Source organism: Homalodisca vitripennis, chromosome 1 (assembly GCF_021130785.1).
Source record: "Homalodisca vitripennis isolate AUS2020 chromosome 1, UT_GWSS_2.1, whole genome shotgun sequence".
Classification (NCBI taxonomy): Eukaryota; Metazoa; Arthropoda; class Insecta; order Hemiptera; family Cicadellidae; genus Homalodisca; species Homalodisca vitripennis.
In genome coordinates this window covers 245242919-245264412 of record NC_060207.1, presented here as the reverse complement: position 1 = coordinate 245264412, position 21494 = coordinate 245242919, and the positions used below count along the sequence as shown (strand labels likewise).

At 32.6% G+C, this 21494-nt stretch overlaps 1 protein-coding gene across 2 annotated transcripts in view; it reads left to right on the top strand.

The window, feature by feature from the left end:
* Positions 1-3318: 3318 nt before the first annotated feature.
* The window catches only part of LOC124353230 (cytosolic purine 5'-nucleotidase), a 131162-nt gene continuing 112986 nt past the window's right edge, over positions 3319-21494 (top strand). Inside the window, exon 1 of one of the 2 annotated variants that reach the window (XM_046803137.1) lies at positions 3319-3690. In XM_046803137.1, the coding sequence (XP_046659093.1) occupies positions 3545-3690 (146 nt within the window). In that variant the 5' untranslated portion in view covers positions 3319-3544. The remainder of the gene's footprint in view (positions 3691-21494) is intronic. The other variant, XM_046803138.1, reaches the window with a different exon arrangement.

Below are 21494 nucleotides of genomic sequence, written 5' to 3'. Positions count from 1 at the left end.
ATCTTTATTAAAAACATTAGAAGACGTTGGTTACTATTTTATGAACATGTTAATAAGTAAGCCGATCAGATTATTGATGTAATGAACTTATTTACGTATATTATAGTATACAAAAATGAAATGGAAGTTTTTTTTAATAGAAGTTCCTCCCTTCTCTCCAAATTAAATATTATTGTGTTGTAAACGCATAATCGCTGATGATACTCGTATAGTTGAATGTAAGAGGAATGTGGATGTGCTGTGTCAGAGAGACCAGTATGGATGGTTCGGATATAAAGACTTTGCATTCATATGAGGATTATGTGACAGAATGATGTCCGTTAAATGTAGTTGTTACAGCGCTATGTAGTCAGCATTGTTTACTCAACAGCGCTAACGTACTAAATTGTTTGTTTAGAGTTTTAATTTTTTTTCATTTTTCATTTTTATTTATTGTCATTTGTCAATTTTACATTGCTATAGACAACGTCAAGAAGTAAAATGTATAATACATTACACTATACAAAACTATATTATACTATACATTATGTTAATTTAAAATACATAATAATATAATTAGTCTAAACATGATCATGAGACTAAGGTATAGTCCACACTGCCCAAAGGCCTGTACCATACAGACACATTTAAGTGCTTATACAAAACACAGAAAGAATACTATAATAGATTCAGGTCAGCGCAAACAGAAAAAGCCATCTTCAGGGAGAAACTGCCACATATCCACCTATTCTAAGGTAAATTAATATTTGTTGTAAAAAATTCCTCAAGTGAATAAAAGGTCTTACGTCTTATAAGCCAACGTGACAATTTACATGAATATGGTTGAAGTTCTAAACTTCTGAACTCTTGTGGTAGTTTGTTAAAACACATAATTTGCAAATGTCTATGACTAGCTATAGTCTTCTGTAGCCTGGAAGAAGGTATAATAATATCCTGTGCCCTTCGAGTATAATAGTCATGGACCTCGTTAAAACAAACAAATTCATTTTGGTTTTTCTTTACATGTATTAAATTTTGAAATACAAAAATGGAAGGAACTGTCATTATATTAGATTGCTTACAATCATCCTGATAAGCTAAATTGGCCAAAATTCTCATTGCCTTTCTTTGCCATGTAAAAACCTGGCTAGCACCCTTACTATTTCCCCACAGCATTGCAGCATATAGCAAGTGAGAGTGAAATTCAATAAAATAGGAGATAAGCATCATATCTCCACCAACACAAGATTTTAATTTTCTAAGTAGAAAACAGGCCCTAGACAATTTCGAAATGACTGTGTTGGTGTGAGCTTCCCAAGAAAGCTTCTGGTCAAAAACCACTCCAAGCAACTTAACTGGTTTAGAACAATTTTCTTTTGCGTTTAACTTTTTCAATGTGAAGCAAATTGATTCTGTTTTATCAGTATTGACTTCTAGATTATTACAATTAAACCAAGAACAAGCAACCTCCATTACCTCATCACTATGTGTTTTTACCTCATTAAGTAATTCACTAGTAACTATAAATAGAGTGTCATCGGCATAAAGAGTGGTCTTACATTGTTGAACGGCAGATCGTTAATGTATATAATAAACAAACAAAAATTTGTAAGAGTTGTAAAAAATTAAAAGAGTTGTAATTTATTCAAATCTTTTATTAATTGCCTTATATTGATGCATTAAATTTGAATTTGTAAGGCAAGTTGGGAGGGTTTCTGACAAAAATACTTATTTTAATTAGTAATTGTGTTATTTTTTGTTCTTTCGTATGTACTGATATACTTTGACATTATTTTGAAGTACTGAAAACTTGTAATATCACTTTGTTAAATTTTCATTCACTTTGTATCAAATAATCATTACCCAAACATAACCCCGGACCTCCTGTGAGTTGTAAAATGTCAACAACTACAAACAGCAGTGTGTATAAGTCACTGTTGAACGTGAATGATAAAAGTAAAAGCTAAGGATTCGTCACTCCAAGTAAACGAAAATTTTGTTCAAGTAGCGTTGTTGAACCTAAGAAACATTCTAGACTCTAAACAACTGTGTAGATAAAATAGATTTGTTTTGTAATTAGACTGCAATAAAATACAATACAGCTATAATGTTGAAGTGGATTACAATACTGCTCTTCATACCCATTCTAGGCAGGATATAAACTTCCACCTATATTTCTTTATGATGTGACAGCCTATATTTCTTTATAATAGTGAAAGATATTAAAACAACGATAAAGCAATATGTTTTCCTACTGAAGTAAATGGTAAGCCCTTAATACAAATCTTCAAATAAATATTATACCTGAGTTTAGAAGTAAAACTACTTTTTATGATGAATCGAATGTTAAATATCACATTTCCCAAACAAGACAGAAACTTGATGTAGTATTAAGAAACGTCCCTTGCTTCCTCTCTGATGAAGAAAGTCAATCAGAATTACTGTTTCTTGGATTCCCAGTAATATAGGTAGGCTAATTTGTCTCAGTGGCACACCGAGAAATCTTCTCTGAGGGGTGTCCAGAATACATGGGAGTCAGATGGTTATGGAAAACCTTTCCAGATTAGGTAGGGGTACGAGAGCCTTCTCCCGTGAAGTTTTTGAAATATTAGGTCCTAGAATCGTTATTTTAAAGTACTTCCGAACTAATACAATTAGGTAAAATCGCAAAGATCAGGTGATAGTGTATAATGTTTATAGTAAAAAACCACTCTACCATCAATCATCAGGTAGCTTGTACTGGGATAATTGAAATCTTCTGCAAAAATTCATTTTATATTAGGTCTATTTAACTAAAACAAAATTTAATCATAACATTAACAAAATAGTTAAGTTCAAATCACAAATCTAGACCAAAGCTATTCTCGGATCAAATAAGTATAGATATCTGACTTAGAAATTTAACTACTACAAACTAACTAATATAGCTACAATAACTGGAGTTTTATATATATATTTAGCTTATTTATTTCGCATTTCTACATATACAATTGTTTATCAAGAATAATGTCTAGTTTTTATATCGACAGAAACGAAAAATACCAGGTTTTGGCACTTTTCAACCGAACTGTAGATTTGAAAACTCATAAGTCGAAAACTTGTGATCCGATTAAGACCAAATGTTTATTTTAAGTACAAAATAGATTAGGATTATCAATTATACTGTGTAATAAAAAATACATATGTATTTTAACATAAATAATATACAATTTATAACTTAACATATTGCTTAACTTATACAGTTGGTGAAGCAGTGTTGGCTAACGTGCCTTTCTAACATATGTTTAAAATCATATGTGCTATTTTTTTAGACTGTTTTTAAGTAAGAAGTGCTATCGTCTGCACTTTGTTTGTTTCTACTTGATTGAAGTGCAAATTGCTAAGCAAAGTCGTAGCAAAGTAGAGAGGCCCGAGTTCACGTTTTAAACTCGATTTGTTTTATAAAAATTACTTAGTTTTTCATCGTTATCAATTAATTTACATAAGTTTTTGCCCTTTAAAGTGTTAGGTTAGCAATTAATTGTCTCTATTTATTGTTAATACTAAATCTAGCACTTCCCTGGTCATGGACAGTTTAAAATTTATTTCTGATGAATTATTGAACAACCAGTCACCAGGATCTCCAGGATTTCCTCCAGGGCTATGCCCTAGTCCAACAGCAGAGCTAGGTCCTGGAACTGGGCGCAAATGGTACAGAAAGGCAGCACACAGGTATGAACTAAATATATATTATCTTCTTTTCCTTTTATATTATCTAAAATTCTTATGTTGCTTTTTTATGTAATGTATAGCTCACTCTGGTCAACTAGTGTATAACATAATAATTGAGGTCTGCATATTTAAATCCACTGTTTTTCCAGCATTGTTCCCAAACAGTCTCTAATTCTGTTTACTGGGAAATATTTGTTGGAGAGATATTTCCCTCGTTAATTAGACTCGTTGTTCGATTGTTATTATAGAAATATTTGATATATTATCCAAATTGATAACATAATAAATAAATAAATAAATGACTAATGGCTCTAACTAATAAGTAGGAATCATATGTTTTGTTAAATAAATTGTAATGTACAATAATTCATTTGAATAAAAATAATCAAATCATTGGATAAAAACAATTGAATAAAGAGTGTAGGCTGCTTATTAAAGTCTACTTTATTTGTACTACATTTTTAAGGATTGTACACACTTTGGTCTACCAGAATTTAAACCCCGGTTCCTACAATATTATATGTAAATTGTGGGGATACAAATCAACTTTAGTAGTTTTACTAATGAAATGTAATAAAAATTGAATGTTTTTAATAACATTTTAGATGATAAACAAGTGCTAGAAAGATAAAGTAAAATAAAAAGCATAATAAAAAAATATTAAATGACAGCCGAAAGGGATGCAGTGTAATAAGAGGCCACCACCACAATAGAATCATATTTATGATTATCTATAAACTATAGAAACAAAAATGTTGACATGAATTACGTTATAGATATTTTAAATTATAGTAAATCTCTGGCTGTATCCTGCTGAACAACAGTGTAATACGCATATTCTTTTTAAATGGTATACCAAGCACCTAAGAGAGGTGATTGTAATTGTAAGATATTTTTTATTGTGACCCACTTGTACTATTTTAGGCCAGTGGGGAGACATTTCTTATAACATCACTTTCTCAGTGAGAGCGATTATAATGTTAAAAGAAGTAACAGTGTGATCATTTTGGAATGAAATTAGGGTTATTCGGTGTAGATATTATTTTAGTGTTCATGCAACATTTCAATACAAAATACATGATCGATAGCTTTTGCATGATGGAAGCACATACACATCCAAACTTGTCTTTAACATCTATAACATTTACTGTTAGGTTAAATCCTTAAAAGGATACTTTCTGCCTACTTCTCAGATCACCCGGCTCGCTGTCCTTGTTTGTACCTGAGGGTACCATACTAGTAAAGTATGAATATACATAAACTTGATACAATACACACTATGCTCCTGCATTCCGATCACCCATTGAACCTATTTCGTTGGTTCAAACTATGAAGTTTGATCAATTTTTACATTCCTAATCAGTCAATCATATCTATCATTTATTTTTTTACTAAATAGAAAAATACAATTTCACAATCACAAATAAAACAAATATCTAGTGTTTTGTGCGTCAAATTAATATGATACAGGCGATGTGCAGACAACGTGACACTTGCTATACATAAGTTCAAGTTAGTCAGTGTACAATCTCTGGCATCAGTGCTCACTTGTCACGACTCCAAAGTCAACCCAACTTTGCCGATTGTACGTGAGACTGTATACAGGCATCAGTTTTCATTGGAACTATGCGTATTCATTTAATATTTCGTTATTTATAAAATACTATTTAACATCAACAGTAGATTGTGTTTAATAGTAGTAACTATATTCAAATTTAAATATTAAAAGGATATATGAGTACTTTCATAACTAGTTAAATTTTACCTAAAAAAGTAAATTTTTCTAATTTTAATCTTTTTTTTATTTCTACTTTCACGTAACATTTCTATGTTTCATGGAAACAAAGTAATTTTGATATACAGAGTGTTTCAAGAAGGACTTTTTGAAAACTCATATAAATTTGTTCAAAAAATGGTAAAGTACTGGCTTTAGTGTTGTTTCAAAGGGAACACATTAAGTTTTGACTTGCATACTTCACTAGGGCAGAATCGCACTGCAACAATCACTAGCGGCAGATACGTTAAAGATGGTTGCTTTAACTGGACCGGAGTGTGCTAACTGTGTGTTTTGGTTTGAAGAATCTGAGTTGGCGACAACAGTTAAACGTAATTTTTGTCCCAAGTACGCTAAAGATCCTCCTAGTAGGCCTACAATTTATGAGTAAATGTTTTGTAGAAACAGGGTAGTCAGTAAAAAGAAATCATCAGGTCGTCCGGGCACATCTGACGAAGTCGTTGAGCAAGTGAGGCACAGTTTTGTCAACAGCTGACGAAATCGACTCCACGTCATGTGAGCTGCAAGTCCCTCATATGTCGGTTTGGCATATGTTGTGAAAATGTTTGCATTTGAAACTGTACAGATTGTCGCTTTTACAAGCAGTTAAAGACTCTGATAAGATTGCCCAGAAGAACATATGTATTAAATCGATTGGATGATGATAATCATCATTTCTTGGATATTGTAATCTTTTTTGACGAGTCATCTTTTCACTTTAGTGGCAAGGTTAACACAATAACTGTAGGATTTGGGGGAGTGAAAATTCTCATGAAACATTCCAATATGCTCGTGATAGCCCTAAACTGAACGTGTTTAGAAGAAGCAAGAAGAAAATGTATGGCCCCTTTTTTCAAGAGAGATCTATCGACTAGATAGTGTACCTAATATGTTGCAACAATCTTTTATACCACAGATCGATGGGATGACTGAGAACGAAGTGTTTACTTCATGCAAGATGGCACTTCACCATATTATCTTACTGATGTCCAGGAGTTTCAAAATAGCCTCTTCCCAGGTCAATAGATTGACCGTGCTGCACCGATTGCATGGCCCCATGCTCCCCAGCCCTAACACCACTAGACTTTTCCTTCTGGGGCTTTATCAATAATATGGTGTATGTACCTCCTTTGTCCACCACTCTACCGGAGTTTAAAACAAGAATCTACACCGCCGCTGAGCAAGTTACACCTGCAATGAGTGCGCAGGAGATATCAGCTACTGATGGGATATCTGCACCAACGGAAGCCACATAGAACATTTCTAGTTCAATGTAAAAAACTTATGTGTCTTCCTTTAAATCAGCACTAAAACCAGCACTGTACCTTTTTTGAATAAATTTATATGAGTTTTCAAAGTTGTAAAGTCCTTTTTTAAACACCCTGTATAATATAGAAAATGTTAATACCACTTGTGTATTTATACATATTAAATTATCTCATCTTTGGTGGAGCATTTATCTCAATTACTCTTTAGTATAATCCTTATTTCATGTGATCGGTTAGGGCCTAAACCTGGGGGTTTAAAGTAGAATACTTGTAAACATTGACAAGCAACTTATTGTATGATATACAATAATATAATTTTGTTGTATTAAGTAAGGATTTTAGATGAAGAGATGAAGTTATTTCAAAATAATTTCTTAAATTTGATAAAAGGTTCATTGTTATCATTATAAACATCATTGTTATCATTAACATTATCATTGTAATCAGTTTATTCCTAAAATTATCTTATAATTTGTTAATAATAAAGATAAGTCTTCATTAATTTTGACTAATGACCATTTTTTATATTACTTTGGGTTAATTCATATCTGTTAGTGTAGTTGTGTCTGCTACAATTATAGGTTGAATAATTTTACTACACCTACTTCTATTTTCAAGTTAAATTATATAAAAACAAGATAATTATATTGAGTAACTGTAAAATCTACTTATAAAACTAGTATTCTGGGTGGTTTATCATATTCTGCATACATTTGTATGTACAATGTTGAGTTGGTTTCTGCAACTAACGTAATTTGAGGTTGTAATGATGAAGAACAGAGTAAGCTGGATATGGTTGTCACTCAAGTAGTAGGTGGAGTGGCCTGCATGCCAATGAGGTGGCCAGGTCAAGTAATGTAGTGAGATAACCAGTCATTGAGGTTGTAGTGATGAAGAACAGAGTAAGCTGAATATGGTTGTCACTCAAGTAGTAGGTGGAATGGCCTGCATGCCACCGAGGTGGCCAGGTCAAGTAATGTAGTGAGATAACCAGTCATTGAGGTTGTAGTGATGAAGAACAGAGTAAGCTGGATATGGTTGTCACTCAAGTAGTAGGTGGAATGGCCTGCATGCCACCGAGGTGGACAGGTTAAGTAATGTAGTGAGATAACCAGTCATTGAGGTTGTAGTGATGAAGAACAGAGTAAGCTGGATATGGTTGTCACTCAAGTAGTAGGTGGAATGGCCTGCATGCCACCGAGGTGGCCAGGTCAAGTAATGTAGTGAGATAACCAGTCATTGAGGTTGTAGTGATGAAGAACAGAGTAAGCTGGATATGGTTGTCACTCAAGTAGTAGGTGGAATGGCCTGCATGCCACCGAGGTGGACAGGTTAAGTAATGTAGTGAGATAACCAGTCATTGAGGTTGTAGTGATGAAGAACAGAGTAAGCTGGATATGGTTGTCACTCAAGTAGTAGGTGGAGTGGCCTTCATGCCACCGAGGTGGCCAGGTCAAGTAATGTAGTGAGATAACCAGTCATTGAGGTTGTAGTGATGAAGAACAGAGTAAGCTGGATAAAGTTTGAATTTGTTATATGTAATTTTTTAAACTCATACAACTCACTATTGCTTTATGAGAGTTGACCAAACATTTGCCTCTCATAACATATATCTCTATAGCAATATGTTTGTGTTCAAATATAAAACCATTCAAATTTCGAATGCTCTTTTTGTTTTTTCTTTGGAATTCCATAAAATGACCTTACACTTTATTTATTTTTAAAGAAATGGTATGAGAGGCAATCCTACTCTACAATAAGTTCACTTTTAAGTTGTTATTGAGAAAGATTGAAGTCGGCCTTCGATATTATCTTTGAATGATAAAATGTGTATTTAATACTGTTCAATTACGTTTCACACTGATACTTACCACGATTAAACTACTCGTCTTATTTACTCATTAATTTAAAAGCACTCCTGTCAAACTGCAGAGTCAATTATTTACAGTATTGGAAATTTGAATTTTTGAAGTTATTAGTCATTGTGTCACTCTTTGTATGGTGGGGAAGATTTCTTGAATTTCACTGGTTAACATTTGTACTGTCAAACTTTCCAGTGACTTCTAGTTATGATTCTGACCTGTATTCCTAATCATTTTACTGTTTTCTGCCATTGACGGTTCCATCTGATGTCATTCTTCTTGAAATATAGCTTATAATCATAACGAATCGATTGTAAGAGAATGGATTGTAGTAGAATAGTGAACTAAACTATTTCCTGACAAAATTAATCTTAAGGAATTGTTTTAAAATATTTTCATGAATTTTTAAGTTCAGAAACTGTCAAAATCCAAAAGTACGGGATTTGGTTACCAAGTTTTTCAAATGTAAATATATGCAATAGTATACATTAACGATCTTTGTGAACCAAAGATTGGTGAAAAAGGTAAATAATCCTTTTTTCATGAAATAACATTAAAGACTTTGTAATGCAATATTTTAAGTATTGAATTTTTCTGAGTGCAGTTGGTAAGAAAAAAATTGTATTTTCATATTTACTTTCACAATAAACTCTGGGTTATTGTGAAATGTACAAAGTCTTAAAAAATCTTGTGGGCCAAGTCCAAATTAAAAAAAAATCCTAATTATCATGTCTCAAAATTTTTAAATCCTAACAGGGTTTACTGTACATAATTTTATTATTTAGTTCAAGTAGTATTCACATTAAGATGAAAACTGTGATTTACATCTTCATTTTAACCATCGAATTAGCAGTAATTTTTACACATGTGGCAGGCAATTTGAAACATGTAGTATGGAATACATTTTTACTTTACACCTATATGCAGCAATGAGCATTTTTTCAAGGACATATTTAAATAAAGACTTCTTAAAACAGTTGTATGGACAGCTAATTTTTAATACTGTTTATTAATAGTAGTACATAATTCTGCTAATTTTGTACTGGAATAATACAATTACGATAAAAAATGTAGCCTATTATTTGTTTTAAATAATCTTTTTGTTGAATTCTAACTTCTTGTTTTAACACATTCTGGTGTATGTATCTACTGTATAATTTATATTGGTTTTTAGAAGTACCAGAGTAGGCTATTTGACTTTGCACCTTCATAATAGTTCATTGAGAGGAGAGGATAAATTGAAGACAACAAGATAGCTACAGACAAACTACACTTATAATAAATTTTTCAGACTATTCGATTCTTTGTAGCCAATCACTCACTTAAGAATATCAAAATTATACGGTGAAAACCCTTTATGGATCAGTGGAGTGAAAACCGATTATGGTTGGTTAAAATTATGTTATTATATCTAGAATGAAAATTAATTATGAAAGAAAAAAAAAGGTTTTTAAATAGATGGTTTCAGCATGTTGTCTTGGGGAAAAGTATGGTTTTTTTCTTTTAAACATTTCTATATGGAAATGCACTTTTTAGAAGTCGAAACCCCACAAGGTGTTGGTTGAAAATAACTGAATTAGTTTTGGTGGAGCCACACATCGAACGCTATAGGGCTGAATAGTGTACGTGTGGTCATGTGTCTCCCCCTCCTCATGTTTCTTCGAGCTTCTGTACTTATTCCGCATGTAGCGCCAGTTATAAGAAGTTAAAATTTAGTCTCTGCGTCAGAACAATTTTGAGTATCCAGAAAGAACAGCATATGAACATAAAATTTCGTTTCAAACTTGGAAAATGATTTAAATACACTTATTATAGCATAATTATTTGTCATTTATACATTTTTTAGCTTAAGAAATTTGATTTAAGAAAAATCCAATTTATTAAATTAAGTTTAGTATATGAGATTTGAGGTTTTGTTTCATTTTGAAGGGAGAAAAGAATTTTAGGTTCATACTACAAAATTAGATTTTTTAACATTGATGAATATGAGAGTAAAATTTTTTAATTGGTGGCAAGAAAATGTACTTTGAAAATTTAGGCCCCACTGTATCAGAGCAACCTGAGCAATAGCAGTTCATGATGGTTTGGGGGGGGGGGAGGGGCTGGGTAAGAGTGTCTCCTCCTCTCCCGTTTTTGCTTGGAAAATGTTCTTTCAATTTTGTTGATCAGTATTATCTTATTAATAATGGGTGAATACTTTATCAAAAACCTTTCCTATTTATATAATGTACTGTCAAACTAATAATATATTTTTCTTATGTCGTTATGCTTCATCTTATATATATATATATATAAATGAATCGCTAAATGTGTTGCTAAGCGCTAATCTCGGGAACCAATTCGGCTAATTGTTTTTTTATTTAATATATGTTAAAGAGAGGATGGTTCATAAGAAGAGAAAGATTAGAAAAGGTCTCTGGAATATTTGGAATTTTGAAAAAATGGAAGTATTTATGTTTTAAAATCCAAATTAACTAACACTAAATAGCAGTTCACACTTTCAGCTGAAATTGGCTGAAACATTTGTTTACATTTAAATTTTATTTGTATAATATATTAATAGTACAATGATCAGTGGTTGTAATGAAGATAGCTAATAAAAATTCATATCTATATTTTACTCCAGATTGCCCCAGTTACGAATTTAAAACATCTAACGCATTGCAAATATTATTTAAACACTGTTACAAAACCAACCTTAATGAAAAAAGCTGTGAATGTTTTAGACAATAGACAAAATTCTTTATTACATATTCATAAGAACAGCAATAGTGTCATTAGTACAAGTAAGTATGATTATGTTGTAGATGGAGCTTATATTGGTACTGATAACTTACTTACATTAAAACGTTAAACCAATATTTAACACTTTTATTATTTTGTGAGGCCTTTCGATATCAAAGATATCTTCTTCAGACACATCACAAAAGATATCTTTGATGTCGAAAGGCCTCACAAAATAATAAAAGTGTTAAATATTGGTTTAATGTTTTAATGTAAGTAAGTTAAGTATGGTTATGTTACAGATATGAATGTTCATGAATCTGTGCATCTCAGGTCAGACTGGTCTGCTCACGAGGAAGTCATGCAGTCTTCTTTTTAGAGCTGTTCCTTTGAGCTGCTTTATTGATGTTGGTAGAAGGTTCCACAGTTTCCGGCCATTGTAAGAAGAAGTTTTTCCATACAGGGTTGTACGGTGATTTGGCAGAACATAGTTTTTGGAATTTCTTGTATTGTATTTATGGAAGTCTTCATTGGTTTGCAGATTTAGCTTGTTGATATATAAAATAACATCTAGAATGTATAGTGCTGTGACTGTCAGTATCCCCAGGGTTTTGAAGGCTTGTCTGCAGCTCTCTTGAGGTCCAAGCTCAGCAAGAATTCGTATGGCTTTTTTCTGTAAAAAATAGGATTCTGTTGTTGTTAGTGGTTGATGATCTGTCCCATACAGCCATTCCATACCTCAAGTGGAATTCGATCAGAGCGTAGTAAGTTGTTTTTGCAGCTTCCAGGTCACTAATCCATTAAATTCGTCTTAAGGCATAGATTCCAGTGCTGATTTTTTTTGCAGAGATTGTTTACATGTTTTGATCATGTGAAATGAAATGAAATGAAAAATGACTTTATTAGAGGCGAAGTTAGGACTATAAAGTCCTCTCTACCACTTAACCTCATAAAAATTAAACTAACTTATATATGTATACATTTATAACTAAAACTTAGTCTATTTATTTACATTACATAATTATTAAATGAATCTTAAAATCAAAACAATCATCAATAATTAATGTAACTATATACAAATTTACAATAATATCGCAAGACACACACTCGCATTCATTCAACTTGCATGCAATTGCCCTAAGTACCGCACACCAAAGCCGCCAACCGCTACACCCCCTGAGCCCCCAGCATCGAGGCCCTGACCTCCGCCCCAAAGTGAGCGCGCTTATCGATGGCTCTGATGTTAACAGGTAAAGCATTCCACAATCGGCAGGCAGAAACTGTAAACGATTTGCTAAAGGTAGTTGTTCGATGAATTGGGATAGATAATAAGGATGTACCCTTCCTTGTACTTCGTTCACTTATTTCAGACATAAATCGAAAGTTGTTTGAAAGATAACTAGGACAATTTGTATGTGAGATTGTTATCAAGAATAACCCCCAGAAATGTTGCGGAATTTTTCATTGATATGTTAGGGATATGGTCTTTTTTCTTGCTGAAGTTGACTTGAATTGTTTTGGATGAATTTACAGCTAGATCGTTCCTCTTGCTTTGTTAAGAGAACTTGTGGCTGCTGTGTGGATTCCAACAGCTGTGTCATTCTTGACCAGAAGTGTTGTGTCGTTAGCATACATTACACAGGTGGTGTGTTGGTCTTGAACATGTTCGGGGAAGTCATTTACAAAAAGTACAAAAAGAACAGGGCCGAGGACAGATCCTTGAGGTACTCCACGGTTGATAGGCAAAGGGTTAGATTTATATTGGTTGTAATACCACAACTTGTGCTTTGAACCTCAACTATTTGGGAGCAGCCTGTTAAATAACTAATGAAGAACCAATTTTTTGCTGTGCCTTCTATACCAAAGATATTAGCTTTTTTACAATTATGTCGTGTTCTAGACAGTCAAATGCATTGCTATAGTCAAGTAGTAGGCAGTAACATATTGTTTATTGTCAATTTGTTTAATAATAAATTCAACAAGGCTAATTATGGCAGTGGGGGTCGACTTTCCTTTTAAGAACCCATGTTAGCTGTTAGTGAGAATGTTTTGATGATTTAGATCATAATCAAAATCAAAGAATTCTTTATTGTTAATTTCTTTAAGAAGTAACATGGCGTCAAGCTTAAAATGTAATACATAATAAAAGTAAAATTGTACATTACAAAGTTGAGTCTTGCTTTACAAAGTCTTGTTTGAGTCCTTTACTAAGTCAAAATATTCATTTAGGGTGTAGAAGGGCCGCTGCACCAGCCAGTCTTTGAGTTGATTTTTGAGTTGCCTTCCAGTAAGATTCTTCAGATCCAGAGGGAGTGAGTTGTAGATCTTGTGTCCAATGTAAGAGGATTTCTTACTGTATTTAGTGGTGTGATGTCCTGGTAGAATATAATCTCTAGCTCTACGAGTGTTGTAGTGTGGTACATTACTTCCCCTAGCAGTCTGTTTGGTCTGTGTACATGACCACTGCATGTATATACAAAGACACAGCCGTCAGAAGCTTAAGTAATTTATATGCACTTCTGCAACTCTCTAATGGACTAAGGTCTGCTAGTACCCTCACTGCTTTCTTCTGAAGTATTAGGATTTTGTTTAGGTTTTGTTCAGAAGTGCCAACCCAAACAATTAGACCATACCAATTGTGGGATTCTATTAGAGCATTCTACTTTTGCAGCGTCCAGCCCCCCTATCCATTTTATCCTACGCACTGCAAAAATACCAGATCCAAGTTTTTTTCTCAATATTCGAATATACTCATTCCACAATAGATTAAACCTAATAGTTTGGATTTGTCCTCCACTATGATGTCATTGAAATTGAGTATAGGTTCAAGTCTTCTGCTAGAATTTAATCAAATCTATTCTGGATGAGTTAGAAGAAAATAATCATGTTGCAACTGTGTTATTGGACTATAGTAAAGCTCTTGACTGCTTGGGACATGATTTAATTATAGAAAAACTCACATCCCTGGGCTTTAAAGGAAGACTGGATAATAGACTATCTCAAAGGGCTTAGTCAGATTGTGCCATTAGTCTATTTAAGACTACTTTTTCTATAATTTTTGAAAATGTTGAAATCACATGGATAATGTTTTCACATAAGGTACTACAAACTGGTGGGCTTCCTTGACATTGTGACATAAACACTAACATGCCTCAACGATCCATTCTTTCCCAGACTACAATAGGAAAAACAACAAGACTTATATAACGCAAAATCTTATAGACGATTATTTTGAAATGTTGCATGTACTGAATAAGGATTTCCACTTTTTACTTGAAGTAGAGATAGAAAGTAGGTAGAATTTGACTGTGGGCCATAATAGGCTTCTTAGTCCTGTGTGTGTATGTATATTTTCTTCATCGGAACAAAAAGGCAAACTCACTGATGGTGCTGGAAATACTTTAGGTCAAAATAGATTACAAAAGCTAAAGAAAAACTATTTTTGACCAAGTTATATTTCCGAGAGGTACATATGTATATAGTTGTTTAATCAGGGCATTAAGGCAAACTAAACTTGGGTACTGTAAGTGAATTTAATCGGCCGAAAGTATGACACCTTTTAACCGAAGTAAGCTTCTTAGTCCTTCGTATGTATATATTTTGACTTCATCGGGATTACAAGGCAAACTCTACTATGGTAATGAAAATATCTTACACTGGATGTATATGACAAGGACTACAAGTAGACGCATTTTGACCGAAGTAGGTTTCCGAGACCTGTTTATTTGTATTTTCTTGATTAGGGTAACAAGGCAGACTCAGATGTGACGTTGGAAATATAATTAATTTGTACCAGAAATGCTTCTATGCATGCAAAACATGTTACTATAGTCTTAAAATAGCTTCACTTTTTCTATATTCAATACCTTCACTTTTTTATTTTTAAGTTAAGTGTTATTCTACAGCAACTCCATTCTGTAAGCTTGGAGTCCCAATCAAATCCTTAAAATACCACAATTTTGTCTCTAGATGATAAGGTTTTTGCAATTTGCTTTAGTCTGTCTTCAGGTTTATTTCTAGATGGCATCTAACACCTGGTATTTAGATTTATTTCATGTAGTGTCGGTTTTATTATCTAAGTATTTTTTATGCCCTTTTTAACTATTTGACTCATGATATTCAGCAAACGTGAATTGGCTTGCACATAGATCATAAGTAACAAGAAGAATAATACAGTCAGATTCGTGTGTAGATAACATCTAACATTGTTGTCCTGGTGCTCTTCCTTTACGGCCCACCACCCCTTCACCAACTGATGAATGAAACTATTGCAATATATGCGAGTAACATGCCCCTAATGTAGTATTTTAGGAACTTAAATGTGCTCAAGCAGATGTACCCAATATTAAACAATTTTTCGTTAGTGAGATTCATTTTGTTAGATTCTGTTGGTGAGATTTGGGTGTAGTTTTCTCTATGGTGAAAAAAGAAAAGATCAGTATTTTATAAACTTTCCACTCATGATAAGCTCATTAATGGAATATAAACATTGTGACTTCACTTATCGGTCCCATTTACTCTGCTTTTTATGACAGTAATTCGGTTACTTATTTTAAACAGATAACCCTTAATTGCCTTTTACGTAAGATATCCTCTTTCACTCTTTCTTTGTCATCTATTCGATAGTCCAGGTCATAGTTCATTATGAAGTAGATGTGTAGAATGTGATTGTGTTAGATCATGGCAATAATTTATAAATATTCTATTCTGGCTCTGAGACTTCTTCACTTTTGCTTCGGTCATGGTTGAATCTATTCTTTCTCCATGGCATTGTGTTCCATCATCAAATCCTGTATGAAGAGCAATCCATAACTGTTACAGCAGCAATGTCAGACAGATTTACAATGTGTTTCTATTTGTATGTGCCACCACAACTCTTGGATTTTTTTACAGAGATGGAGCTATCTCTAGTGTTACACCAGGTATGGATTGATCATAGGTAACAGCTGATTTTGTACACAGTGGAATAGGAACATTCAGCACCCTTGTGTTTCTCCAGTGAGCATAAAGCATGTCAATCTATCGATTGTACGTCATCCATGACTTGTCCAAATCTGTGCAACACAACAGTCTTTTGTCCATATATATATATATATATATATATATATATATATATATATATATATATATATATATATATACTCTTCATTATATATATATATAAGCCACAATGTGTGAAGCAGCACAACTGAACAAGTAATGTAAAATTTTGCATCCCTCCCATGTTGGTACATTAGTTAAAAATTATTCAAAATCCAGACCATCATACAATACCTGGAAGACTTCTTAGAAGGGTTTGCTTCACCAATGTTAATAAAAACAGAAATTTAAAGTTAAGAATACTCATGGTGTAATACAGGTAATATTGTACATTATTTACATTACTTAGCATGTTTTTGGTTTAATCAATACTTTAGTAATTGATCACGGTCGAAGCTATCCATAGATTATTTTGAATGTTATGTTTGGGTTTAAAATAATTTAGGCAATTTCTTAAACTGTTAAATAGAGATGGAAAATTATGTACAACCAAAATCTTTTACCTCAGTTACAAAATTTGAACCGACATTAATAATAATGCCAAAGAGGTAGATGTGCTGGTTATTATCAACCAACCGTCAGGCACATAAATAAAGTTACATCAGGGCAGACTATTAGGCTTAAAGTAGTGACTTACAGTTTCTTTGTCTAGTTTTCTTTATCTTGATACAACTATTATTTATGTGCCTGATGATCGGTCTTAAGTGTGTGAGGTAAAAAAACTATTATTTCATATTTTTAACACTTTTGATTTTCTTCCATTATAACCTTCACCAAACCAAGTGAGGCTGACGATTTATTTCCCTTTTGGAGGAATTCATCTATTGATTTAACCAGTTTGTTCAGTTATACAATGGGAATTATTAGTTCTTGGTCTCTAGGTTTACTATGTTCTCAAGCCTTTCGATATTCTGTTGTATCGGCTTTTTTAATTGTATACTTTAAGCTGTACGGAAATAAATAAATATAGTATGAAACTCATCATCTGTGACACTATAATAACAGAATTATTTATGAAAATCAAATGGTGATACCAATCTTAGAGGTAAGCTGGACCAAAAGGCTATCGTGTTGAAAAGTAAAAGATTAATCAAGTCTCCATACAGAACTAATCAATTTTTTTAAATTGTCAGGTTAAAAAAAAATGTTTGAAAATGTTTTGTTAACTTACTACTACAACTGTAATAGAAAGTGTCTGATGTGATAATTTTGAAAAAAAAAATTTAATGCAAACACTAAAATATTTCACAATTTTCTTGTTTTTATCTTTTAAATTACTCTCTAATTGTGTTAACTGTCATCAATAATTATCTGTTTGGCTTTCTTTAACTTCAGTACTGTGTGGTTGAGAATACTTTACCCCAGCATATAAATCAAGTTTGTGTTAGATATTACTTGTTAAGAACTGATGGCGTGACTGTAATCCAACTTTGGTTGGATTTTGAGGATGTCCGAGTATAAGGTGAACCGAGATCACCTGATGCCTGCACTAACCCTATGGATGATATAGGTCCCTTTGAAGTGTTTAGGTTTTCTTTGGATCTTGTTACTGGGCAATATACTTTAGCAGACTATGGATGTAGCCAAGGCAAAATTTCCAAGGATTTGGACTCAAGAAAACTTGGTACAATTGTTCAATTGTAGGACTCCCTTGGTATTCATTGGTCCATTGTAGGACTCCCTTGCTATTCATCGGTCAGTTGTAGGACTCCCTTGGTATTCATTGCTCCATTTTATGACTCCCTTGGTATTCATTGGTCCATTGTAGGACTCCCTTGCAATTCATTGGTCAGTTGTAAGACTCCCTTGGTATTCATTGGTCCATTGTAGGACTCCCTTGCTATTCATTGGTCAGTTGTAGGACTCCCTTAGTATTCATTGCTCCATTGTAGGACTCCCTTGCTATTCATTGGTCAGTTGTAGGACTCCCTTGATATTCATTGGTCAGTTGTAGGACTCCCTTGGTATTCATTGGTCAGTTGTATGACTCCCTTGGTATTAATTAGTCAGTTGTAGGACTCCCTTCCTATTCATTGGTCCATTGTAGGACTCCCTTGGTATCTTTTAAGTCAGTTAATTAGCTCTAAAAAGTGTAACAAGTATACTAACCTGGCAGGGTAGTGTTAGCTTTTTAAAAAGTTTGTGAGTAAAATTACAAAACTCAATACTTCAACGCCATGTTTGTTATTGACGTTGAAAGGTTTAAAAGAATAATAGGATTTCGGATATTTGCTTTGTTGTATATAATGTTTAAAATGCCATTGTCATGTATGTTATACATTTTGTATCATATGCTAATGAAAATGTCCGAAATACTATTCAACTTTTAAAACTAAATAATTTATCAAAGGTAAATAACTTCCATTGTTAAAAATTTTATTACACTTACAACTTAGTAGTTAGCAATTTTTAAAACTTATATTCAAGATCCATTACAAAAAATATCCTAAAATAATGATTTGCTAATAATTATGATTGTCTTTATAAAAAAAAGAAAACGCTTAAATTCACTACACGCTTAATAACCACTACAAATAATGTTCTCATCTGAATGTTGTTTTCAAGTAGATATCTTGTTTGCCAGCAGTGCGCCTTATCTTGAATGTGGTATTTGTGTTTTTTATCACTAGTTATGTGGAAGTCAGTGATTCAACCTCAAAACATTCCACAAGAAAGTATCTGTTCTCTGATTTACTACAAACAAACAGCTGGCCAGAAGTTTTACATTAAGAAGTACGAGCTGAACTCTTAATTATCTTGCAGTAGTATTAGTTTTACTTAAAAAAAATAGATAAAGATTAGTTATCAGTTGACTTGAGAGTAATCCTATTATTGCATAGTCACACACTGATGCAACAGTTATGTATTGTTTTCCACGTCTTTATAATTCTGTTTTAACAAGTTTGAGTCAGCATTGTAAATTTATACAAATTAAATAATTATTTAAGTTATATAAAGTACTTGTAATCACAATAACTTTTATATATTTGCTGTAGAATTGTATTCCTAGACTATGAAATATTTGAAAAGAGCAATCATTTTTTGGTTCCTTGTAAAACTTTATGCGTATGCATGAATTCATAGACATTTTTACAGTTGTTTAAACTTCGTGCAGAGTTTGCCTCAATGTACTGAATACAGAAATAAGCTTAAATGAACATAAATACAAATAAATTATGAACACGTTTCACTATAAAATTACTCACCTATTTCAAAAGGAAGCACACATTTAGCTATAGCTTATGTGAAGGTCAGCATTAAAAGGTTATGTTATGCTTTTATTTAGTACTCGCACTTAAAACAAATTTTTAGTACAGTAATGCCAAATTTAAACCTAAATATGAATTTTCTTATCAATTTGTTATTCTTGATTACTTTTATTTTAATTTTCCGTCTATTATTGCAAGGATGTTTGTTATTAAGAAAAAGAAAATTAAACGATCATCCTTTTGTTCCCAATCAACACAAAATATGGACTATTGGATTTTTATTTTACCGGGTGGATAAGTCTGTCATAAAATGTTTCATATTAGTGAAATTTATTATCATTTGATAATTATAAGATGATTAGCAACAAAGCTACATATACGATGCTTTTCTCCCAATATGGATTCATTTTCTTTTACTGATTGTGTTCATTTGCCAACATGAGCTACTGTAGCAAAATCTTTAATACATGCGTTCACAATCCTTCCAACGTGAAAAACAAACTTCAAACAAAGAACATTTTCATAACTTACAATAGCTGCAAGTTAAACAAACATATTTAAAGCTAGTAAAACAACAAACAGTATTATGAGCTTTTATGTATGCAAAAGGACAGTGACACTGTGTAATGTGTAGTGGTGTTTGTGATTAGGCTTCAGAAAATCAATGCAAGGCCTTACAAAGCTTTTTGTTACCCTTATAATATTAAGTGTAAACTATTAAACCTATCCATGGTATGAATATAAGCCTACTTTTAATTCATAAATCCCTCTGGGCTATGCTCCGCTGGTCTTTAAGGTAGCGACAAATCCCACCTTGTTCTCAAAAGTTGAGAAATATTAATTGGATGATCCTGTTTAATGTAATTAACCGTTCTGTGTAAACATTGTTTTATGACATTGCAACCATATGATTGTGTCAATAATTTAACAACTATTTTCAATTTATAGTGTGTAAATTCTCTGAGGAGAAAAAATTTTTTAGATAATTTAAGACTTTTTTTAGATAATTTAAATAATTATTGAATTAGACACTACGTTTTAAATTTTAACTTTTTGCGTTCTGTGGCCGAGAAATGATCTAAGCCACTTGTGACGAACTCCTAGAATACTGTGAAATTCCAGTTTGTCCAGCAGTATACTGTGGTCAACACAATCGAATGCTTTCAAATGCCAAGTCAGACACAACGTAGGATTTCAACGTCCTAATCTCTGTACAACCGTATCCACCAGACTCGCCACCAAGTCTACAGTAGATGTGCTCTTTCTGAATCCATATTGTTCATTCGGGAGCTGCTTGTTTTTATTAAAAAATAGAAGGATTTGTATATAAAATGTCTTGCTAAAAATGGGCAAAATTGAGATAGGAGAGATAATTTTTAAAACAAAAATGGTAGTTTTTGAAAATTGGTGTTACCTTTGAAACTTATTGGACAGAGGTAAACGATGAAAAGATAGTTGACTAATTTAGTTAATGGCTCATAATAAGCTTTGATCATTTTTTGATGAGTCATGTTGACATTAAGTTGAGGCTCTTCATCATATTAACTGTATTAAAATGTATATGGATATATGGACACGCGAAATTACATAGTTTAGCAACCGTTCACCCTAATTTTAAACTCTGAGCATTCAATAACAACTCTTTAATCTACCTCTTTAATTTATCAAGACTCTTATAAGAGGCTCAAGTATGACTTGAGTGTTGAAATTTTATTTTATTAAACGGAAAATCCTTTTTTACAATATGCAAACATAGTAAAGATTACATAACGATATCAGACATACAGTCACTGTAAATATCGGTTAGGCAATTGTTCAGTTAAGACTGCAACAGATTTGCGGCCAAAAGTCTACAGGCGAATAGTTAATAGTGATATTTTATAACCAATAGTGGAAGTTACTTTTGCCCATGCGATATTGTTTAATT